The following is a 26236-nucleotide window of genomic DNA, read 5'->3' on the forward strand; positions in this document are numbered from 1 at the left end:
GCCGGGGAGGGGCTGTGGTGGGGGGCTCGGCTCCGTGACGGGAAACACGTGTGTCCTCACCCGTGGGGAAAAAAGCAAGTTGTGTGGGTGCAGGACAGTAGGGTGAGGAGCTTTGGGCTGAATAAAGTTGAGATTTGAAGAAAAAAAAATAAGATTCGTGTGGCTGCAATTTGTTCTGGTGGTAAAATGAGGAGTACGCACCGTGCAGCTTGCCTTCAACACGTTAAGAAGTGTCCGAGTAGTAAATATGCTACAAACACCCCAGCTTTGTCATTTAATCTCTCAGTCTGTTCGTGAAGGAAACTGCTGAAAATAACAGCACCGTACAGTTCAACTGTTTAGAGGAGCTTTGTTCATCTCACCCTATCGCACACTTACTCGCCTCAACATTCTTCCCTTTTCACTCAGCAGCTCTTTCTCTATTCATCCTTCCACTTTTTCCACTCCTGACCGTTTTAACCTCCAGATTCAACAATTGAGATGAAGAGCTGGTGAGAAACAGACACAGTCTTCCCACCCACTTGTTTTTTTTTTTTTTTTTTTTTTTTTTTCCCCTACGAAGATCATTAGTCTGAATTTACAGGCTAATTTGTATTAGATATTCAAGAAGATTTGTCCCACATAAATACAGGACTGCTGCTGCTAAGGCTGAAGTTGTTTTTCTCTTTGCAGTTTTCACCCCGTTTAGCTCATGTCCTTAATCTCATTCAGCTTTCAGTCTTCTATTCGAATTTAGTGCAGTGTGTCATCTTTTCCAATCACCAGTGCTTTCAACTTTCTGTAAAATGAGACACACACCCCTTCCGTACAAGAGCAAATTCAGCCTATACTGTGCAGTACTAATACCTCCATCAGTCCTACGCTGCTTTCTTTTCATTTGGTCTTATCGAATCACCAACACCTGATGAATTAAAAGGCTCAGCTGTGGAAGTTCCCGAGTACTTTTTTGGGAAACAGCAATTGCTTGTCAGGCAATCCACCAAGACAAACTGGCTGGGATGTTTCCCACACATCCAGCACATCTGCACAGCACAGCTCGGAGCGCTGGGTGTAACGCCCAGATTCGCACTGTGAGTCCAGTTCATAACTCATGTGAGTCCTCAATCATTCTGCTCCTTCCCTTTCTTGTCAAGTGAAAACACGGGAGAATTTATATTTGTTTTCTACCATCAATTGTGTTAACACTTCCTTAGATGTCAAGATTATTAATTATTTCATTGCTGAAACGTGTAACTGTTCCGGTGCAGTGAAATAACCTCGACTGCAAAAAGTTCGGTAATGTTATTTCTCGTGGATCTGACTGGGTATGTTCCATAGCTGTCCAAAGTCTATTTCTATAGTCACAGAGCAGCAAAAAGCTGCCTTAGTTAATCAGCTTGATATTTGTACCACCAACAGAGCCGATTTTCTCCTTCCTGTGCAAGAATCCTCATACCAGTTCTCATGCACACCCAAACATATGGCCAAAAATCATTGTAATATACCAGAAGCTGCTAAAAATAAATCCATAATTTAGAAAAAGAAAAAAAAAAAAAAAAAAAAAAAAAAGCACTAAGAAGTCACAGGCAGCGGTAAAACGTATGTATAAAAATAGGAGTAAATATCATAGCAAAGATTAAAGAAAATGACTAATATGCATAAATTGCAATAGGTGGAAAGAATACCTGGGACTTACCTTCAAATGACCCTTATTTTAAACACTCAAAAAATAAATGGCACTGATTTGAATAATGAACTAGGTAGTACAAATCAAGCGAATGCCAATACAAATGTTATGTTACTTCAGACATTCTGTATGCAGCTTTCCACTATCCTAGCTTTAATACATGCAAAACATCTGAGTGTTTAAAAATATTATTAGGACCATTTTTCATAGACTTGTCCCTTAATAGCAGGCAGTACTAAGCATACAGCTAAGCCAGCCAAATAGTTTCAAAGAGGGAATTATTGGTAGTAAATCTTCGAAGCTTCTAAAAATTATCTGAACTGTTAAAAGTCATCAGAAATAGTACTGCTAGAGATAAGAATGCCATGACATCAAGATCTGAACAGGAAGGGAAGGATATTCCAGACACGGGAGAACTGATGGCTGCTCCTATAGAGCCGTGGCAATCTTGTCTTTCCTCGGGTACGTTGCAAAAGCCCCTCATTAAGCTGTGCGCTTTGATGAGATAGAGCAGGTACCACACTTGGTTAAGGGCAAAATGTCACCATTTGTCTTCTGGCCGGTATTAATTTGGTAGGAAAGAATCCCCTGTTGGGAGACAAGAAAGAAATACATCTTTGACAGGTTTTGGAAAACAAAACAAAACAAAACAAAACGCCCCACAGCTGTTTGAAGCTGCTCAGAGGCTTGGAATGTTAGAATAAATACTTGGGGAGATAGATTAATGGGACACGCTGCAGGTGAGACACTCAAAGGTGCGTGGCCCTTATCAGTGTGCATGGCCACTACATATGCAATATGTTTCGTACACATTATGGTCATGAGCTAAGGAACATGTGCTGCTATAAGGACTGGAAGAGCTTCTGCCTGTGGAAAGTCACAGCACCAAGCAAAATGCCCTCAGGCACCTTAAATGAAGTAAACATGCTGAGTATCTTCAGGTAAGATCATGTTTAGTTCAAAATGGTTGTTTTGAACAAGACAACAAGCAGTTAACATATCCACTGAACATATATTGTTGTGCATTATGGACTGACCTGGACCTGCCTCGCAAGCATAGTGTCAAAAACAGTCAAAAGGTGTCCTTTCCTTCCAGAGAAGATCACAGTGTGTAACACACATATACATACATGTTTTAAATGCCTATTTATGTTTAGAATCATAAAATATCCAGAGTTGCAAAGGACCCAAAAGGATCATCAAGTCCAGCTCCTGGCTCCACACAGGACCCTCCAAAAATCAGACTTTATCTCTGAGACCATTGTCCAAATGCTTCCTGAACTCTGGCAGGCTTGGTACTGTGACCACTGCCCTGGGCAGCCTGTCCCAGCGCCCAACCCCCATCTGGGTGCAGAACCTTTCCCTAACTCCCAGCCTGTCCCAGCTCCACACCATTACGTATATACATATAGCACAAACACTATCAACTCCTCACCTGGGGAGCCTCTGAAAGGTTCTGAAAAATACGCTAATGGTATTTTATGCTCATTAAACTGGACCTTAGGAGTTCTCTTAGTATCTATTCAAGCTATCCCCTTGCTGTTTCCCACCCTTGTGTAAAATATATGTTCAAAAGAATAAAATTTGGAAATTATACCATCTATTGATCAATTAGCTAATCTTGACACTGTCAAGACTGCCATAATTTGTCTCATTGCATATCTTTTCAGTATGTGCTTTTTCAATATGCACATTGCTTCACCAAACCGAAGTATTTAGCTTGGTGATTGATTGTATTTCTCTCTTTATAAACTTCCTCATGGATTCATATCCTGAGTATAATTCCTGTCCCTGTACCTATCTGCACTCTCAGCAGGTGCTCTAGAGAAAAACATGAGTGAAGTCAGCCATTCCCAAGAGAAAGTAGCCAGACATAAAAATCTTCCATGACATCCCGCTGTTGCTGTGGAAAGGGCGAACACTTGATGAATACTGAGCCATTTCCGAAGTTTGGTCCCAGGGAACTAAGTGTGGCGCATAGAAGCTGAGAGCTTGCTCATTTCTGTGATATTCCCTGTTGATACGCTGAAATATTTCAGGGACGTATTCGGAAGGAGCATGAAATACTTGCTGCAGAATGGAAAGTTAATGACTTAGCCTTGACCTGTTGTCTCAGTGACAGCTGTTACCAATATGAAATACTTCAGTGAGAACTTCAGTTTCATGTATGTGACTATATTCCTTCTTGCTGTACATAAAATATACAGGCAAGGTGTTTACACGTCCTAGAACCTGAAAAGTTCTAGCAAAATTTAAGATAGTAAAAAGGGAAACACCAATTTTATCGCCACCAAGCAGGAGTCAAAATAACAAATCAACAAAATGTGATAAAGATCATGCTTGAACCAATTTGCAGAGATTTGGAGGTGTGGGAAACTGCCTGTTCAGAATCAAAATGCAGCTACAAAACTTTATATTCTCTCGTGACTTACATCATTATTCAAACTCGTGTCAAGTTATGAAGCATTAAATCTTAAAAAATGAAGTTACCAGCCTAATTAAAAGTACGTCAGTGAACTCTAAAACTTCACCCACTGAAAATCTTTAGTATATTTTTCTTTTGCAAACTTGATTATTAAAGGTGAGATTATCATATTAAGAAATTAAATTTCAATGAATTATTGGTTTCTTTGCAGTTTAAATGCATGCACAAGAAAGTCGGGCTCTGCCTGAAAATAAAATTTCAAACAAGCCCATAGAACTGTAAAGCGTTACAAGGGAAACAGTTTGTAAATTCTTATTCCATTAAACACAAAAAGTTTGAAATAAAGCAAAAAGCAAAATTCTCTCACGTGAAAGGTACACCTCAAATTTTCATAACATGATAGGAATCACTAACTGAGATAAAAGCAAAATATTGCCCTATATTGCCCTGCTAAATTAAAAATTCAGCAAAACAAATGGCCTTTTCATCTGTAAGTCTTTCCATCAAAAATCACCAAAATCTCCATTAAAAAACAAAGAAATCCATAGTGCAAGGAATGCAAAAAATAAAATAAAATAAAATAAAATAAAATAAAATAAAATAAAATAAAATAAAATAAAATAAAATAAAATAAAATAAAATAAAATAAAATAAAATAAAATAAAATAAAATAAAAATATGCAGGAAAAGAAGACTGGATGGAGAGACAGAAGATACACCTCTCAGGCTTAACCCATTCTCATATGGTCATCTTCAGCTAATCAGTTTAGTAAATTGTCTCTGTGGTCTGCATTTTTCAGCATTTGCTGAATGTTGTACGTGATCCTTTGCTCACAGTGAGATAGGCCAGTTCGCTAGCCTAGCCTTCACGCCTTTGGGAGTTATGTGTTTCTTCAGCATAGCAGATCCCTGCCTCACAAAAACAGTCCCCAAGTAGGGATTCTTTCAAGAACGGAAAAGTTTTCCATTTACTGAGTATTAAAGTAACTACAGAAATAGTATAGCAACTCTCTAGAATCGTATTCATCACGTTGGTCAAAGCAAGGTTGAAACAATACAGGTCTGCGGCAGAAAACAAGAAGTGCAATTTGTGGATTGCTTGCTTTGCCCCCATGTTTTCTATATGTTAACTGAAACCTCATATTTCTCATTCCTTCGTTTAGTTTATTGGACACTACAATATGGTGCTTCTTTGACCTCCCAAAGGAAATATAACTCCAATATTCCAGTGCCTTCACTGCTTCTTTAAACAGTTTGTCATCCACACTCCTTTGCCTGCAATATTCATAGTTGCAAATCTCTGGAATGCACTCTTTCATAAATCTCCTCTCAGTTGTTTTAGCAATCCTTCTTCCTTTATTGGTATTAACCTTTCTTTAACCTTGTCTATCTTCAGATTTAGTCCTTTCCTTATGACATCCCAGACAAAATATCAATTTGTTTCCTATCATTCTCTCATTAAAACAGTGTTCCTTTGTTTCCTTAATTTCCTTGCCACCTTAACTGAGTATTTACATTGGATCACTTTAAAATATTCTATAATCTAATATGGTGAATGTGATTCACAACTGATAATAATTTACATGCATATAATGCATGCAGTTAAAACGGCTTTACACAGCTTCATGCAGGCCTGTGAAGCCCACTTTAAAGTCATTGATTCAGATATCTCAACAAAGGAAAGATGGGTATACAAATACATAATGTGTAATAAAATAACAAAGGCAGAAAAAATGTATTGTGATAAAGTTGAGTAACTAAATGACAAATCAATACATTCAACATCAGTTGTGTTGAATTATCCCAGATCTGAGTGGGAACTCAGATTAAGAACTAAGACTAAGATCACATATAAAATAAATCTAAATGTATTACAAAACACAAAGTAAGAGAGAAAAATCTTGTCAGGCTGTTCATGAAATAACCACAAGATTAAAACACAGAGTTTGTTGTTCCATACAGAATTTTATGAATTTTGGAAATAGTTGCTTGTTTCCTGTTTGTCTTGTCACCCACAATGTCACACTCTTTATTTTCTCTTGGTGGTGACCCTGGAAGCTTGCTCAAGAGCTTTAAACCAGCCTTAGGATTTAACTATGCATTTCCTTACAGTTGTGTACTTTCACTCCATAGGGCATATATGAACTCTAAGAACATCTACAGTGTTGCTAGAAGTTCTTTTGTATTTAACCTTATAAAATATTTTTTGTCATGAAATAACATGATATCAGATAAGAAGACCAAGCTGAATCTCCTCACCACGAGGATATGCAACATGGGGCTCATAGGGACCTGAAAGTAGGTGTAAGCAACCACAACTCTTTCCCACAAAGCTCTTATCAGAAATCCACTTGTCTGGGCAGAGCATTCAATACAGATATTATGGACGAAGTCCGATGTATTAAGCTGTGACATGTCCATACTTCATGTGCTCCTCCATTCTCTGGTGTTGGGTTGCCCATCTGTGAAGGCAGGGGTGTGCAAGGGAGCCTTTCAGCTACCAGCACCTGAGCTAGCATAAACCACAGGGTCAGCAGTGACCAATAATGCTAGCATAAGCAATTCTGCATCCAAAAATAACAGCTCAGAGCTGCTTATCTCTACTTAGTAGCTTATGACTACTACTGCAGACAGATAACCTAGATTGCTAGGTGGCCAGATACATGATGCTAATTTATTTTCTCCTCAGCTATAGTTTGTACAGATGAGAATGGAAAAATAATTAGTATTACCAATCCTAAAATGTAAGCATTTAGAAATACTATCTATTCTCTATTTCCCAAATATCAAAAGCTCTCTTACTTGCTCATTAACAAGGCTCTTACTTCAGATATTCAGACTGTAGAAATTGACTGAAGAGACAACTAGATTTGGAATAACTCCAGAAATAGGTGGTATTTGACTGTACGAGAACAGAGGTGGTAACCTTTTCACCCATGATCTCCACCTATGCCTGAAAGAAAAATGTATCCAGACTGACCTCACCGAAACACTGATAACCTAAGCATCCATTTCTGACCCATCTAGAAAAGTTACCCTCTCTCACTGAAGCCACAGTGCTTTGCATACCATAGGCAGTAAAACTATATTCAAAATAAATCTATTAGGCAAGGAGTTTTGTGAAGAGTGCACTGGAAGAACAACGAGTCTTCTGGCTGGCTAAAGACATTTACTTTCTCCCTCCAAGTGGCAATTCTTCCCCATCTGTTACATGAGAATAGTGATACTGGCATTTTAAAATGATCTAGGAACAAGGGCTAAGGAACATGATGTGAAAAATCATTCCAATCATTACTGTAGAGACAAAAAGATAGCTGAAAGATAGCCAGGAAGCCTGGTTCCTCTGTCATCGCTAACTGGATTTATGATTTCTAGGAAGACATTAACCTTTGGCTTTCTCATGTGCTAACTAAATGCCACAAGGCCATAGTTAAAAGTAAAAAATTCAGTGTCAGTAGGAACTCACAGGAGGAGGCATCCGGGATGCAAAAAAGGCTGCTGTGTGGTTTCCAGTGAGTATAGTTACTGGAAGCATACAGGATACATGCTTTAAGTGTGGTAGTATGTAGCTGTACATTATAGCATAGGAAAGGCTGCAAATAAGTAACTAATTAAGTTAAGGGGACATCATCTGTTGTTAGTGGTTCCAAATCCGACACTATTCAAAACCAATGTAGGGGATGCAGCGATACTTGTCACCTCCCAGAAATCTACTCCAGGCTACAGGGGTGCAAGCCAAGCTGCTGATGGGAACAGATGGCTAAAAGGACCAAGGGCTTGGCCCCCATCTGGATTTTTTTCTCTGGCTGCAACAGAGGGGAGCAAAAACTCGGTGAGATGTGGCACCTCTGTTGTCAGAGGTGCCCTTGAGCTGATGCTGTCATCTGGGTGATTCGCACTTCAGGCACACTGTTCAGAGGGGGCTGCTCTGTACCCATGACAGAAATTACAAATGGAGCATGATCAAGTCATGCTCTGGGCCGTGCCGATGCACTAACATGCATGGGAAAGACATGAGACGACTGGTCTGTAACTGGGCAATGGTGTGATATGCATTCAGCATGTAATAAATTAATTCTAAGTAAGAAACAGCAGGGAGAAAATACAAGAAGCATGTTCTTTTAAGAAAGTCTGTGAACACTGAGGAAAAGGTTTTAAAATGCCATTTTGCTAGATTTAACAGCACACAAAATTATAGAAGAATTTACTAGTTCATATTCAGAAAACTTGTAACTAGTTAAGATCTAGAATAGTCATTCTAGGCCAGTTACAAACAATGATATAATTGAAAAAAGATCACAACTGTGCTACATTGTCCATAATAACAACACTATTTTTTCTGTATTTGAAGTTATGTACAACTGGTATCTCATGCAGCTCATCATCAGCTTTTCTTCATATCCACATGATAAAATTCCTGAGCCTGCATGTGCCAAAACTCATTTCTCATATTAAGTTTAGGACTTTTACAGTATTGCAATTTAAAAAGAGGCTGGTCTAATGGTGGCTTGTTAGGAGCTTCCTTCAGGCTCCAGAAACTCTGTACTTCTGTACAGCACAGCTGCATGCCCAGCAAAACCTTGTGTACAGCCTTTGCTGGTAGCCTGGCAGAGCAGCCGGTCCTCTGCTTCACGCCAGACAGACCACTCCAGCAAGTGACAGCTTGCGCAGCTGATGTGCACGACACCCAGTGCAAGCCTACCTGGCTTTCCAGCATCAGGGCGAAATTTCTCAGCAGCTCACTAAAGCTTGTGGTTGAGTGGGAAATGATGGCCTGAGTCTTTGACCACATTGCCGGCATAGAGCAAGCCAGAAAATCTGGCTTTCGGCCCCCTGATTCCTCTGCTTTATCAGTCACCGGGTCTGTCTCTTCATCCTTCTGGTTATTAATGTCTTTGCATTAATGTTCCTGATGACAGGGAAGAAATTAGACTTACGTGGTCCAGCTCAGACCATTCAGGAATGAGATGTTTCCTCCTGAATCCCCTGAAGCACACAGACACTGCAGGTAAGGCTATGCTTCTTTAGATGTTGTATCCATATTACGAGGCTTAACTGCTTACTAGTTACATGAGCATATTTTTTTTTTCTCCACGTAGAAGCTCTAGTGGGAGATGTTTGAAGACCTTTGACATATTTCCCCAGTGGATAGGTAAATGTCCATTAAATTCGGATCCTCTTGACCAAAAGCCAAGGGTAGAAGAAGGTAATGCTTTTCTAGCCTATAGCTGGCAGTCAGACAACCCTCAGGATGTCTAACTTCTCAGAGACTTACTGCGAAAATAAATCTTCTTAGTGCTGTCTATTACAAAATAAGCTATTTTCCCAGCAAAAATCACCTTGGCTTTTTTTTTTTTTTTTTTTTTTTCCAGAACCCTTCAGAAGCTTGTAAATACTTCGGAGTATTTTGTGAAGGAAGGTACTATGTGCATTTAACAATAATTAGATTTTCTCTGGTAACAGCTATTTAGAGTCCAGGTTGTCTTGCAGTTAAGCAGTAACAATCAAGGAACAGAGCATTTCCTAAGAATTAATGACTGACTGGGCAGCGTTTAAAGCCTGAGGTACAGCCAAAGGCTATTAACTCCAGCTGGTCATTAAAAATCCTTCGGAAATACCTTGCTCTAAGGTCAGTATTACTGTTAAAACAAATGTAGGCAGATGGATTTATTTCATGGGTTGCATTTTCAGTTGGTATGCAGAGGGCTTTTCTGGAGAATTTACACCTTCGTAACATTAACCAGCCAATTACTTGAGTCACCTCTCAGCATTCCAGTCTTCATACACTTTTAATTACACTTATTATGAAAAATGGAAGCAGAGCACTCTGACTTTTCAGATCAGTTTATACGATTATCATTTCAGATCTCTTAGCAGACATGGGATGTTTCTTGCCTCCCAAGCAAACAAACAAAACATTGCAATGTACGTACATTTGCCAAGAAGTAAGGACTCCATCTTCTTCTCCTCATTATCTAGCGTGTTTGCACAAAGACATGATCATTCAGAATACCAGCTGGCCAACAGGCCAAAATGAAACTTTAACAGAGGCTGGATTTTATAGGCTTTAACAAGGGCCTATAAATAATAAATAATTCCATTTAAAACATCTTCTAGGGAGACAATGTAGTAGCAGAAAAGAATTCAAGAAAATACATTTGGAATTGATTTGCTGGAACAGAAAAGGAGCATTCAGTGGAAGTATTCCTGCTCATAAGTGGAGATGGGAACTGCACAGTTTTGAATAAAAGAGGAATTGATTTAAGCACTACAAACTAATGAATAATTCTTGGGTCTTATGTTCCTGACAAATCAGTTATCTTTCAGGATAGCCATCCACACATAGCTTTTTACTTTTGTAATGTTCTGATTCAAAGGGAAAAAAGAAACAACATTAAAAACATAAAAACATTGCTGAAATATTGCTACTGCTGGGAGACAGGAGGAGGAGAAGAAATTCTGGAAGTTTAGTAGGAAAAAATAAAACAAAACAAAATCTGTTTTATGTATTTGTACTGTGATACCACAAAGAAGTCCTGGTACAGATAAGGCTAAATCTTCCATATTGCCAATTGTATAACATTTGAATCTGTAATCTCACTGATGATTTTCAGACTAAAAGTTAGACTACTTATGTGGAGCTTCCAAGTTTGGCCAGTGCATAAAGTTAATTCTGTTTTTGTCTTATAAAAGCCTGTTATTTCACCAAAATTTCACTCCCTGAATGAGAGCTTTCACTCCCTTTTGAGAGCTTTGGCCTTCGACTTCAGCGCTTAATGGTAGGATAAAAGTGAGTATCAACACATCCCAGGTAGCTGTTGTTGGAATTGCTGTCAGTAAATAGGGTAGTTCTTAAAGCTAGTCCTCCTGCTGGGCACACAGTGTTTCAAGTGTGAAAATAATTATTTTCTTACAGCGCTCAGAGCTGCAGAGCAAAAGATAATTCCAGTTCTGTCAATGTCCTGTTCTACTAAAAATCTCATGTCGTTTCTAGTGAAAGTAGTTTCTTACAACTGTTTGGTTTCTCTCCATACACACATACACCCCAATACCCTTTCCATCCTATTTTGATATTACTTCCACTAACATAAAGGTTTCCTCTATGTCCAGCTCAAAAACTTTTCACCATCCCAGCGATGTGCATGCATGTTATCTGAAGGCTTCTGAATATCTCAAACCCAGCCTCTATTGAGCTTGGTAGGATTCAGAGTGAGTCCTAAGGCACAAATCCTGTAAACAGTTACACATCTGCTTAATTTTACAGACTTGAGAGTCCTCTGGGAGTTAAGCACTTAATAAACATTTGCAGAATTGAAGCTTAAGTATTTTTTATTGTAATACATTATTATGCATATAGGAGTATGATCATATCCTGTGATGGTATTGTCTGTTCACAATGTAAATTTTCCTTCTCTGCCACCAGCATCTGACGGCGGTAGCCAAATGCAATCCATGAAGTCAGCCTCCCAGACTGAATTCAGGGCAGTCTAAGAAATTCAAGTTTCTGCAACAGGAAAAAAAAAAGGCACTTTCCTAGTTAAGGCTAAAATAGTTGCAAATGCTGCTTGTGCCTGGGCATGAATTATGGACTTTTATAGACTGTTTGGAAATCTGTGCTTTTAGAGTAAGAGACAGTGTGTATAAAACCAAATTTTGTCCTTCTAAATGTGCTTTCGAGATGAAACATCCACCCCTCCGACATTAACTGGATAAGTTGCAGCAGTTAGAGTGAAAGGATGCCAAGACTAAACTATTTACTTAAAGGATTCCAATTTGTCCAAGCACCAAATGGTTTAAGTCTCTCAACCAGACAATTAATAATAAAACCACCATTCCAAAACACAATTTAGCACCCCAGATATATACCCGAGTTTAGCACTATCTGATTGTCCAACATGTTGCACATTGCTCTGAACAAAAATTTCTCACCAAATGGATAGCTTCAAGCCTGAAATCCGTACCAGACATTCAGAAGGGATACTGGCAAAAGATATAAATGCCTCTAGGTTTTAAACTACAGTTTATCTTTCTGTGGACAAACAGGAAAAAAAAATCTTTGAAAATATATGTATTTTTTCTTTGTTGGGGTATCCCAAGAACTAACACTTTTCTATACTAATCAGGTTTTAGGCAGAAGCCTTTCCTTGTGAGCATAGCTACATGTCCCTCGACTGGATATAAAGTGTTGTTTTTTTTTTTGTTGTTGGTTGGTTGGTTTTTCCTAAGCTGAATATGGTGCATCAAAATAAAAAGAAGCCTTCTCATAGCACTATATCTTAGCATTTGTTATTTGTACATTACCTGACACCAATTTAGGTGGCTCGGCTCAATAAGTGTCACAATTTTTAATGTGGATGAAAGATGGAAATAGGGGCAAACCCAAGGGAAAATCCAAGGGAAAATCCAAGTGAAAAACAAGTGAAAATATATGACCAATATGGAAGTCCAAAATGAAATGCTGAAAACAAGAAGTGAACACAAATTTCTATATTTTGACAAAATAAATACAACCACTGCAGAAACCTTCAGAAGTTATGGGCCTTACCAAGCAGCATCCACTAAATTCAGTTTATAATTTTAGACAAAAACAAATTGGAACAGTTAATGCTCACACAACAATGTGGCTGGGTTTCATGAAGGGTTAAACTAATCCATGAGCAGAGATCCTGGGCTTAACTGCAGCAACAGAACCACTCATGATCATACCCAAAATAACAGGTCAGGCATATGCCTAGTAGGAGGAGGAGTTCTGTGCACATCTTGGAGTCCCTGCAGCATTTCATGGGGAAGGTAGAGCATCCTCGCTAACAGGATCCCAAGTACACGTTTCTTTATTTCCAGGGAATTCCTCAGATCTATCTTTATGCAACCTCACACACCTTAAAAATGTTAGAGTGAACCTAACAGAGGCACTTTCACATTAGACTCCTAGAATGAGTATAAATCATTATATATAGCAGCATAGAAAGGCATACATTTTATAGAGACAGAGTCTTCTTTCAACAGCTTGCAAACAACATGCAGTTTCAAATTCCATACTCTCTGGAGTGCTGTACACCATTGTCCCCTGGCTATGATAATAAACAGCTCAAATAAATGGGCATGCACCTAGGCAGACCAGGCTTATCAGAGGGCTTGGGAAAGAGGACCAGTATTCTGGCTATGTTTCTGCTGCCCCAGCGAATGCTTTTTCAGCAACAAGTTTTGTAACACATATGAAGCTGTAGAAGTAAATATCTGCTTGGGCTACTTGATCTAAAGCCTTCGCACATAGCACAAATCCTGCTGTCAGATTTGCATGTTCACTTCAGCTCATCTCTTCTTAACTAGTTGCAAAAAAGTCCTTTCTTGGTTCCTCCTTCCACGCTGCTAAACATGGAACTGATTTCAGGGAAAATTTCAGCACAGCAGAATTAAAATCCTAATAAAGATATAGGAGGCAGTTTAAATCAAGTGCAATTGTATGAAGCTGAGAGTCACACATTTTTTTTTACTAGTCTAAAAGATCATGCTGCCAGTCCTTTCATTGATTTTCTAATTACAGGATCACTCAAAATCCATTCACCCTAAACAAGCAATAAGGCATTCAGAAAACCTCAGTTATAATGAGTTAATCTCTGAAGCTATCAAGGTAAATAATCCAATAAACATAGTAAAAATTGTTTTTAATATCTTATAAGGGGCGGATCAGAGATCTGTGTTTTCCATTAGAGTGGCAGAATGGATCTTAATAAGAGGGCCTTATTATGAAATATGCTTCAGCTCAAAACTCTTCAGAGAAAATGCCCTGACCCTATGCATTGTTTTAGGAGATCATATTGGATCAAAGGTGCACTGGGATGTGGAAAGTCTGTGATGGATGAAAGGCTTAGATTTTATCAGTTATTACAAGATATAATCATAAAGAATGGGGAAGGATTCATGGCACACAATAAATGAGATGTGCAGGCATTTTTAATTTTAAAAAGAGATTAAAGGACTCTCCAATAGCAGTGTGCCGTGTAAATTACTTCAAACCATTTTGATTTTCATGTATTTTTGAAAGACAATACAGCTACCTCTGTTCTCCTGTGAATGCGGCACTCCTGAGAACACAGAGCAGCGGCTGAACAGATGAACAGATTGAATTTAAGCTGTGATTTACAGCAGTGAATGTTTCCAGAGCCCACTTCCTTTGGAACAAAGCGTAGCAGAAAAGAAAAGCTTTGATAACTCTTTCCTACCTCTGTAGGGTGGAACAAAGGGGCCATCATCCAACACAGAAACCACAGCTGAGCTCTCAGTGCTCCTGAAATTTTGGTGACCTGTTCTGGTGCCTAAATAAAATTCTATGGACCTGGAGAGACACATAGGAAAAACCAAAGCCAGATGAGCCTTTTAGGAAGGCAGAAATCCCCATCCACTTGCTGCAGTTCACTGCGTCACAGTGTATTTCTCTTTCCTGGTTGCTTTGAAGAGGTGTTTTGTTCTCAAACCTTTAGAGAAACAAATGTTCAGGACGTTAACTCAGTGAGAAGTGCTCTTTGTCACAGACGGTAGATGTGCATTGATGAATCTGAAAGCAGAATTTCTGAAGTTAAAGAATATGCTTAGTTGTATGGTGTTCTTAGCAAGGTTACACTCTTACTGACTGCCTGTCGTGACATCCCGACACTCCACTTGCCTATTAATTCCTTCTTTATAAATAATATGACAATTACAAATTTGATCTTGCAAAAAAGAAACCGCTTTTAACTGAAACAGGAAAAAAAGGTATTAAATTCATTCTTTACCACTAGTGATTTTCATATAGCAGAGTTTTGTAAGAAAAGGCTCTGGGACAGCACTGTCCCCTCCTTTTTTTTTTTTTTTTTTTTTTCCTTTTTTTTTTTTAGTGTCATTCCAAGCTATGAAGAAACTGACAGCAAAATGGGCAAAGTGTCAAGTAAAGCACATTTATGAGAGAACACAGCCTCTGGGACGCCAACACTTGCCTGCTGTTAGGTCTGTGAACTGTAAGTGCATTAGCTTACTCCTGTGATGGCAGTCTATTTCCTCTCCAATACTGTCTTAATATTTCATAGTATTTATCATTATTATAATGTAGGGCTTGGAAATACAATATTTAGACCGAACAGATAACTATTACATTTTATTTCAATTGCCAATGCATCGATTTCCAGTTTGTGCATTCCATTTTGCTGGTCTGTTACAAAGTTCTATGAGTAGTTTAAGTTTCTGAATACTTTTAAGTAGGGAAGGTGGATTTGATGGCTTTAAACTAAAGCTTCACTCAGAGGGTGGTGAGGCAGTGGCACAGTTTGCCCAGAGAAGCTGTGGATGCCCCATCCCTGGAGGTGCTCAAGGCCAGGCTGGGGCTTTGGGCGGCCTGGTCTGGTGGGAGATGTCCCTGCCCATGGCAGGGGGGTGGAACTGGGTGGGCTTTAAGGTCCCTTCCAACCCAAAACAGTCTGTGATCCTATGTTCTATGGTTGTATGATACTATTATTTGTTCTTATGCTGTTTTTCATTCACTTTTCTGTACATTTACATGGAAGCAGTCCCAATTCCTCATAGCTGATCCCAGCATCTCACTCCTCCCAAAGCCATGCTCCTATATCAGAAATCCCCTGCTCCTTCTAACCCATCCCCTCCTGGCTCAAGCCCCTTTCACCTGTCCCCAGCCAAATCCCTGATGCTTCTCAAACCTTCCTTGCCACTGCCTGAACACAAAGTTGGGCCCCGTGAGCATTCAAGGGAATGCTGCTGCTGTTACCCATAATTTGGACGCAGACAATGCTCTTTCTGGCATTTTTCTCCCCATCTGCCACCCTTTTATTGGCTTTCATGGCTAGCCAAGTCCATTCATTCTTTCAGCTCTTTTTGACCAGATGTTCAGGGATTAAAAACCACACACCAAGCCACATGTACCACAAATCCCCAGAGAAAAGCCAGGAAAAGCCATTGTGGCACCCCAACCCCCAGGTGTCCACTAAGTGATGGCTTCCTACACACCCCCTTCTGCAGTGCTCTGTCATGAGGTCTTCCAGAGCCTCTGCTTTTTGACATACTTAGCCTGTTAGGTGGCACGTGAGGAACAGGATGATGGTTATTAAGGGGATGTGTACTGCTTGCAATAGGAAAAAGGCTTCTGCTGGGACACAAACAGCTGGCACAAAAGATTTCTGGCACAAAATTTCAATGGGAAACAATTAAGCATTTGTCCCATTATCTGTGCAAAGACAGCCTTGAAGGGAAAGGTATTTTCTCTGAGGCCAGAGAAAATAATTTTAAACAACACAGTGGAGGGTCATCAATTCAAAGCCTTTTTCTTTATGTATATGTATAATGTGTAATAAGGAAACTAACATGTATAATAAGGAAGCCAGAAAGACCATTTCCAGTAAGTCAGTGTCCTTCCATTCTTCTTAGTCTTACCTGTACCCTGGAGAAAGGAATACAACAGGAGTATGGAAAGGAGGTCTAGAGACTCCCAAAATCTATAGGACAGTGCAGAAGAAAATCTTCAGGAAGAGTCAGTGAAGCCTGCCCCCAGAATGAGACAGCCTCCTGAAGCCTCTTCATCTATGCTTCCCTTCAGGATTTTGCCAATCAACAAAAATTAAAGCAGAAGCAGAGTATTAAGAGATGTCCAACAGGGTTGTTGACCCCAAGAAAATTCTGAAACCCCAGGTGCAACTTCCTGCATTTCGGAAAACTTTTAAAACATTTCAGGACAAAAAAGCACATGCAAAAATATGAGCCTACCTGGTATTTATCTTGGACTCCACGCTAGAATAACTTGCCAGTAGCAAATTCCACACACTGAAACCACAGTTCTTTTTACATGCTCGTGTGTTTCCCATCATACACACACACACATAGACACACACACGTTGCATAGAAAAACATTGAAAAAGCCAGCATCAACATTATAAAAAATATCCCCCAAAGCAAGTTATCACCTCCCCTATGAGTAGGAACACTGGACTCTTATGCTCAGCATCTAGGCAGAGCTAAGCCTCCCTTGTCCAGCAGAACGGCACCCCTCGTCATTTTACAGACTTCAAATGCACCTTTTAAAGAAGCTTTTGTGAGTCCTCCCACATGCTCTCAGGTATAGTTCTCTCTTGTTTTGCTTTTTTCTGCTGTTTCCCTTCACTTTCTGCTGTATGGCTCACTGGCTCTTGGTTCTCTTTCTCTGCATCTGTTGTCACTGCATCTATGAGGGCATGCAAACAAGTGTGTTTGCTGTCTGTGCCGAGCCTTGCTGAATGGATATCTGCATGGGGATACTGGGGGGAAGCAAGGAAGGGGGCAGGAATAGAGAGGAAGAATAGTGTCACAGATATGATTAAAGTCCTATTAAGATGGAAAAAAAAAAAAAAGAAAAAAAAAAAAAAGAGCTATTTTCCTGCAGAAATCCACTGCCACAGTGATAAAAGGCACAATCTGGGTCATTGCACTTAGGTTATGGTAATTCTCTTGACTTAACAGGTTTTCTAAGATTTAAACAAAGGGAGTATAAAAAAAAGTGATAATTTAATACAGAATGGTCAAAATAAAATGCAATTTAAAAATATCAAAATAGTGAAAATAAGTCACTATTTTGATATTTTAAGTCACTATGTAATGGCAGTGACCTGGAGGCCTACAATTAAGGTTCTGAAGCATATTTAGGCATAGCTCCTCTGCATGTCAAGATGGCAGAGCGAGAGCTCACTTTCACAAACAAGACCCTCTGCTTGCTGTCTTTCCTTGCGCAACTTTGTGTTTTCCATTGCAGCTCAAAATGACTCCTAAGTGTAAATCTGTTCAAGTCCCAGAGTATCATAAAGAAAAGTACAGTTTGCAGTCTGAGGAAGTGAAAAAACACCGTGACTTGGTTCTCATCCATAATTTTGGTAATCTAGATCAAGTATGAGTTAGAGCCTCTACAGTCCATATACCTTCTGCAGTCAATGAGAACAGATGGAAGGATGACCTGCTGTGCCCAAGTCATGTATTTTGGATTAAAGGAAGGGTGTTAGTAGCATCACCAAGACCACACTTTTCGCTATAAACTCTGCAGGACAAACCATGATAGACTGATACTGATGCAGATTTACCAGCGAGTAATCCTGCTGAAGACAATTAAAAAGCAGTAGTTGCTTAAGGCTCTTAAATGCCCTTGCTGACTCACAGTCTATTCCCCCTTGATTTGGCAGGAATTTCCATGATGCTCCATGTACGTTCATTTCAACAACAAAATGTTAAAAAGTCCTTAATAGCTCCTAAGGAACCATAACCAGCTAATGTGTAAATCCTCATTAATTCATGGGCTACTGATTCAGTGGACTGTAACGATTGCTTGGGAGCATTACAGCCTGTTGCATTAGAGCACATCCACTGAAATTGGTTTAAATCCATGTGTTATTGAATTAATTGGGAAAACTGCTTATGAATGAGGTTAAATCTTTCACAGAGAATACGCTTACAAACACTTTCTGCCTCTATACGTACACTTTTCCTCAAAATTATGCTGAAATGCCTGACAACTGCATGAAGATGCAGAATGAAAAATTTAACTAAATCAAGAAATGTTAAGTAACTTAAATAGTCAGACACCACAGCTTATGTATTTATTGGTACTTTTACCAAATATATGCTTAATAATTAGCTGCATTCATACTTGGATATTTAAAGGGCTAAAAATAACTCATCTTATTTACAGTTCCCTTTCCTCATTTGATTCAATGTCGGCCTATCTGAATGAAACAGCAACTGCATGGTGCTCACAGAGCTCATACCATGCATACTTTTATTCCATTCATTTAGTTACAGAAGAACTTTGTTATCAGTTTGGTTTGCAAATCATGAGGAGATAAAACTGAATAAAAAGAGGTCCTCCCTGCCCTTTTGCCAGATAGAAAGCTCTGCTCTACTAACTCCAAAATGCTGCTTTTTTCCAGCTGTTAGACGTCATCTGACAATTTGCATAGGTCTGTGGTACCATACAATAACACTCTCCCTTAGCATTTATAACTGTTTAAAGTTGAATGTGTTTGTCTTCTGAGGTCTTGCGAAGTGGTACAGAACCTTATTAAATTGGCTGCTAAAGTAAATATTCTAAAGTTAAATACATAGCCTGCTTAATATGATTGCCTAATTGGGAAGCAATAAAGTGAAGGAGGGTTTAAGCAAACTATCTAATGGCAAATGGTAGCTATTTAGGGTGAAAGTTGTGAGCTTCCTATTTACACCGTTCTACTGAAAAGGTACTCAGATCCTTTATCTTTATTAGCGTTAACAACTAATAAAACACCTGCTCTCTTGTTTAATGAGAAGAAACAACCCATTTGGCTCATAATAGGGATAAACTGTAATTACAGAAGTGTTATATGTTTAGTAACGAGATAAGGATAAATTGGTATTTTAGTCTCAAGATTACTAGTGTAAATCCAGCCCATCTCAAAGGTCGTTTGTCACTTAGACTCACAGAACCACAGGATACCCCAAGCTGGAAGGGACCCACACAGCCCATCGAGCCCCACTCCTGGCACACACAGGTCTACCCCAAAAATCTGACCATGTGACTATGGGCACAGCCCAAACGCCTCTTAAACTTCTGCTTGGTGGCTCCGGGAGCCAGGCGTACTGCCGACAGCGCAACACCTGAGCAGCAGCACCTCTCTGTGGGGCAGCTCTCCTGAAGGAGAGGGAGAGAGGAAAGGTTTCCACTAGTCAAAGTAACATAAGGTGGAAAAGGGAATGATAATAATGTCCGTCCTGCGAGCTCTTTCTAGTTACCAATCGATTCTTGCTTAATTCCTTTCTCTTCCCCTCCATCTCTCAAAGGGCTGGCCAGACATTTCTCCCTACAGGCCTACTCCCCAGCCTGACGTTCAGAACAAAAGGTCTGCTAAAATGGACAGGACCTGGAACAGAAAAAAAATAGTCAGTCTTACCCAGCCTCAACAACGCCTTGGCAAGGCCCTTCGGGGTCTCTGAAATCAGATGGTGGAGCTCTCTCTCTTTCAGAGCACTCAGGGTCTCTCCCTTTCAGCATAAATCACTTTGCAAACACCTCAGCAGATGGGGAAACCCAACTAATTCACTCACCCGTGAATGAGGCCTGACCCGTGCCTCCCAGCCCTCCATTATTCAACCAAGACAGAGCCCTCCCGCGCCTAGGAAGCAGTTTCCAGCCTCCAGCTTCCAGCACTCCTCCTCTTCCTGGTCTGCCCTGGTTTACAGCCTTGCTTCCCGGCAGGTTTTGTAAGGCTCTGGTGTCTGCAGGCAGCCGGGGCCCTGCACCGGCAGCCCCACTGCAAAGGCCTGAGCACAAGGGGCTGAGAGACCGGGCAGAAAAGCCGGGGGGTTGTGCCCTGTTGTGCAAAACTGCCTCCACCGTGTGTGAACGTGAGGTCCTTACTGAAATCTGCTGGCTCAGAGGGCCTGCAGCTCCTAACTGGCAGGGTGAGCTAAGCCTGGGGAGCTATGCCTGCGAGGAGGCATGGATTTGCAAGACAAATTAAAACGTATGCTGGCTTGCATGTGCTGCTTCTTTAGGCAAGCTGCTGCAGCCTCTAACTAACCAAAGTTAAAACTAACTAACAGCCTAAAGTTAGTTAGGATACAGATTTCTCAGTGCAGCCTTACCCTCAGTCAGTGCTGAGCAGGTATAGCTACCAGGGCAGCACAGACATTAGCAACCTGTCTGTGCAGTTACAGCTGTCAGAGGAAGGGTGGAAGCATCCCTAGGAAAAAGTACTGTAGGGCAGGAAGAAGCTCAGATGCCGCTCTAGATGATGCCACTGAATGCAGCCAAAAATCTGAGGTAAAAATTTCATTTGCTTGCACAGTACCTCCAGAGTCAGAACGGTTTCTGCAGTACCAGCTATGCCAGTATGGATGTTTAACTATTTTGTCAAAGCAGCAGTACTGCTTCAGTTTTGTATGCAATCGCCTGCAATCAACCATGCAAAGCTAAAGCAGGCAAGCATTTTTTTCAAGCCACTCAGGCTGGGTAATGCAGTTTCCTGGCATGCATCCTGTTCTAGCAGTGAGGTTCAACATGTCTGCAACAAAAAGGACAAGAATGATTAAATGGAATAGGGAAGTAGTAATTGTTCTCATTACTTGCAACAGCCGTTAAAAGTAATTATAATTTGGCAAAGATGGTTTTCAGATATAAAGAGTCGGTGTCTCAGATGCTCATTGGGAGTGAAAGTTAACAAAAATGAAACACCTGTTCATACATTGGTGCTGCTGCAGTTTAGCAGCATGCAGCATTCCTGAAGCTGTTAAATACATGCATTATGCCAACAAAAATTTGGCCACATGTTTACTTAAGGCCTGAATAAATATGGCCGATCTCTGACAAAAATCTGATTAAAGTCTTACCTGGGGTTAATAAGACTGACAGCAAGAAGTGTCATTTCTACACATGACAAATAGTGTAAGGTAAATAGCTTTCCTTGATGTGAAATGGAATTTGAAAGAAAAATCCTGTGCTCTGACTGGAAGAACGTATTGATTTATTCCCATCATCGCTGGTCTAGCGAGTGGAGCTGCTCCTGTGCGTGGCTGGGACACAAAGGGCGAAGTCGGTGATTTTAGCTAATGCAGGATCTCAGTGGACGCTGTTCTCATGGTGTGTAACCCACTAAGGCCAAATATGTAATCTGACTTAGTCTGGCCAGTTCCAAGCATCTGATGGAGAGTAGTGAAAGTATGTGTAGGAGTTTGGCAGTTCAAGTCCTTTAGCTGTATTTTATTTTTTTTTTATTTTCTGGCTAAACTTTCAGAAAACATAAAGAGTTGTGTTTGTATTTCATCTGGCTGTGAAAAGTACAGGCAGAATTCTAAGTTATGCCAAGACTTGCTTGAGCCTTTTAAGAAATTTAGAAGACTTGTGATAAACGCATATAAGGGCTGTAGGATGGAGCAGAGCATTGCTGCCTCTGTGGTACTCATGCTTGCACATGGCAAACCACACAGGGGTTTATGGTGCAAGTGGCTTCTGACAGAAATGCAGTGGTCTCCTCCTTCCCAAGCAATGCTTGCATGGGCACAGGGAACTGCAGTCTGGCTGGCAGTAGTTGCCTGCATGCTTCTTACACCTCCCTTCTCAAGGAGCACCGTAGTTTTTAGAACCCCAAGTTTATTTATATAGTTATTGTTCCATGAGCTGGAGAAAGCTGGCTATTTCTCTAATCCAATTTAGAGAATGAACCAGAAGCCAAAAAACTTTCCCTTACCTCTAAACCCAAATAATCTGTGCATAAGATGCTTTGTGTTCAATGTTTATATAAAATGGCTTTCTCAGAATGAAATGTGTAATCCCGCCCAACCCTCACACTCCTAAAATATAGAAGGAGCAACAGAACCAACAGATAAGCACCAGTTTATCACAATTTAGGCACAATTTTAGAATTGGCTCCTGCTGCATAGTGGGCCAAATCTGAACCTCCCAGATATCTGAATCCCCTAAAACATCCCAAATCCATGCTTCCAATCAGTATAGCTGCATGATTGTATCTGCAGAGTTGACCAGTACTAAAAACAACCAAGTCCATAAGCAGTAAGTTATAATATTTTTTTTTTATTCATGTTAGAATTTCTATCAGTGTTTGAACATTAATATTTAGAGAGTTTGTAAAATTTCCATTCAAAGTTTAAAATGAGAACCACACTAGATCACAAATGGTAACTAAAACACAGTTCAGAATTGTATGAATATTCACACTCTCTTTCTCTCTTAACACTGTTAAACACTTTCTTTTCTGCCAGGGGGTTTACAAGGAAAAGTGTGCACCGTAATCACATCTCAGCAGTGTTCCAAAACATAATGGTATCATCATTACATATAACTCTTTAAAAATATACTTCTGTCAAAAGACTTGATGACTACTATGTACACTACAAAAATAAATTTTCATATAAATAAATTATATGGCATAATTTTATCTTTGTAACTGAAATGACACAAACCCACTCCTACCAAAACAGGCAGGCAATGAGACCCAGTTTGAATATTTTTTTTTCCTTTTAACTCCTTAACGCTAAAAGCTACAACGAGTCCTTAATGTAAATGTTATATACTCTTTCCTATTTAACATTAGTAAGCACTCTATACAAATAAAAATCCATTAAAAAGTAAAAACATAGCTGTAATAGTGTTTCCAATAGAAATAAAATCCCTGCATTTTGTTTGTTATAAACTGGCATGACAAATACTGTAAGAAAACATTCTTATGATACAAAAATATAAATATCACCCATGATTAAAAAAAAAAAAAAAAAAAGTTTAAGACAAAGCCAAAACAGAACAAATGTTGCCAGCCACTGAGTTCAACCTTGGCCAATGTGACTACTGGAGGAGGCGGCGCACACCGTGCACGAAGCAGCAGCGAGCTCACCCTGCGCGCAAATGCACGGGGGGGTGGGAGATGCTGAGGCTCTCGCCGCCGCCTCGCCTGGGAGGAAGAGAAGGGAGGGAGGAAGGCGAGGTGAGGCGAGGCGGCCTGCTGCGGCCATGCCGGCGGCAGCGTCAGTGGGAGGGAGCCCTGCTGACCTCTGACACAGGAGCGCGCGCACTTGGCAGTTGAAGGTAGCTTCCAATTAGTATCATACAGTTTTGTTGCAGAGTTTTCATGATCTGAGGTCACTATGCTGCTAGTGCTAAACTGGGGCCCCTCGTCTTTTTGCCATTCAGAGTTTTCGTGCTAAGACAGTGAACTGGACCAGTAGGCAGTTGCGACATTAACCCTTAGTGTACGTTGAAACAGTAGCTTATGTATCGCGGGAACAATACCAGGCTCTCACCTGCTCTTCGAGCGTTCACATTGGAGATCTGTAAACAAGTGCCTCATATCAAAGTGTTTTCAAGTGAGCAAAAAAAAAAGGCATGGAAATTTGTGCATTCTAGTTATCCCCATTTGCTGCACTAGGAAGGTCTGTGGGCAAAGATAGACTCCCTGAAGCCACTGGAGAAATACCCTTTCCCATCAAAGAACCAGCCACTGCCCTTCAGGCATCGTACTGGAAGAAAAGCCTCAACAGTGCTGTATTCAGAAACTGAATATTGGTTGTGTTTACGTGGCTCTGAACACACGTTTGCGCTTCTACCTGCTCTAAAAAAAACAACTTGTAGAAGGGCAGAAAAAAATAATGGAGAAAGCGGAGGACAGAGATAATGAAAACTTTTCTTCTAGTATTTTAATCTAAGGTTCTCCATACTTAGGGTTTGTTTCCAACCAGAACACATATTGTTGTGGTTTTGTTTTTCAGACCCTTCACCTGCAGCAATCCATCTTTAGTTAAAAAATAATAATACAAAAAGCTAAATTAGTTTTGCAAAGAGATCCCCATTTAGCTGTTTTAATTAAAAGTGCCAATGCAGCATGGGAAAATACAAACAACAGAGAAAAGAACACCCCAGGTCTTGTGTGTCATTAATTACAGTCCTGGACCCAATAGAAAGCCATTTATACTTAATAAGTGAAAACAGAAGTTTTATATATATATATATATATATATATATATATATATATATATATATTTATCCTTCCATTTGATTTTTATCACTTACTATTAACTTCTTTCCTGCCATGAAAATAAGGTGACAGAAGATACTGCTTTGAATGCTATAAGGACAAAGCTGAGCTGTGGCTCACCATCAGACAACTCGATTATTCAGCTTCTAATGCCACTCATAGTTATTAACAGCATCAAAATACGGCATATGCTCATTGAATTTCTGTAACCACCAGCACCTCTCAATATCCAGCACCTTTGGAAGTGACAAAATAATAGAGTTTTTGCACTTACCTGGCACCTTTTAAAAAAGTATCAAAGCACTTCACGAACAGTAATTAAGCCTCACAACTCTCCTGGAGGTAGGTAAGTATAATTATACCCATTTTACAGAACGAGAAACTGAGGCACAGGGCAGTTAAGTGGCTTGACCAAAGCCACGTGAACCAAGTCATTAATAGTGTGGGAAACAGAACCACAACACCAACACCCTGACTCCCTGTCTTCTCTTCTATTTTATCTTGGGCCTTTGTTGATGGCAGTCTATGGTACATGTTGGTAAACAATGCAGCTTTCAGTACTGCCTGCTAAGAGGGAAAGGCAGACTCACATCAGCATTAGTGGGCTTACAAGCCCACTAAAGGTTACCATACAGTATAAGAGAAACTACAGCACATCAGGAACACACATACACAGGCATGCGTAATTCCAGATGCACACATGGATACACACAGCAAAACAAAACCTGCACATAGCTAAATCTATTTAAGCCTCCAAGATTAACGTGCTTTTCTTCATATCTGCTTATTTTAAAGAATTACCACGCATAGCGTGTTTGAAAGTTAACAGTAACATTTCATACTACCACAGGGTTGTGATATGCAAACTTAAAATATTTTAAACAGACATGTACCTTTACAAAAAATCCTATTACATAAGCAATATTTGCATAGAATTATACAAGTAAATTATACAATATTTAAGCAGCAGCAACTTATGCTGAAATTTAGAACTAGATTAAGCTTAGTTGTGGCACAGAGATCAATGTACAATAAGTACAGAGCACAAACAAAAATGTCCCCACTCTATTGTCTGAAGGCAAATGACTCCAGATTATACTACTTTACATTGATTTTTTGTATATTACATATGTGTACATCTTTTAAATACTTAAAGAAATATTTAACAAAATAATACAATAGGTTACAGTAACAGTGAACTGTTGTCCTGATGCAGCATGTCCTTTTCTATAACTTCAAGCAGTTCTTCTCTTCAAGCAGTTCTGGAAATACAGTTTTCCATCTTTGGCCTCTTCTTTGCTTCAGTTATCACCCTCTAAAAATAAAGAGGGGGGGGGGAAACAAAACAAAAGAAAACAAACAAACAAACAAAAATTAAACAAACATTCATTACAGTTCAAGAAAATCAAGCAAATCAAGATAATCTAAAACTCGTTTCATGGTTCTTATGGTTACAGTTAGCATTCAGGAAATGCGGGCTCTTCTTTCATTTTAGTCATGAACTTCCTGGTAAAAAGATACTGACACCAATTAAATAAAATGTGGATGCTTTCATTTCAGCGTGCACAGCTTTAGGTACCTGCCACAAATTTAGTCAAAACCGATGGATGCTTCAGGGAGTAATAA

The 26236-nt window shown here is 39.7% G+C and overlaps 2 protein-coding genes across 4 annotated transcripts in view; both read right to left on the reverse strand.

Annotated features, from left to right (window-relative positions):
• The window catches only part of FANCC (FA complementation group C), a 102320-nt gene extending 82089 nt beyond the window's left edge, over positions 1–20231 (reverse strand). Inside the window, exon 1 of the mRNA XM_032205991.1 lies at positions 20172–20231. Within this exon, the coding sequence (XP_032061882.1) occupies positions 20172–20210 (39 nt within the window). The 5' untranslated portion in view covers positions 20211–20231. The remainder of the gene's footprint in view (positions 1–20171) is intronic.
• Positions 20232–23337: 3106 nt separating this feature from the next.
• PTCH1 (patched 1) overlaps positions 23338–26236 on the reverse strand; it is a 70954-nt gene continuing 68055 nt past the window's right edge. For all 3 annotated transcript variants that reach the window (XM_032205857.1, XM_032205856.1, XM_032205859.1), the window contains exon 24: positions 23338–25925. The gene's annotated coding sequence lies outside the window, so the exon portion shown is untranslated. The remainder of the gene's footprint in view (positions 25926–26236) is intronic.

This window comes from Aythya fuligula, chromosome Z (assembly GCF_009819795.1).
Source record: "Aythya fuligula isolate bAytFul2 chromosome Z, bAytFul2.pri, whole genome shotgun sequence".
Taxonomy (NCBI): Eukaryota; Metazoa; Chordata; class Aves; order Anseriformes; family Anatidae; genus Aythya; species Aythya fuligula.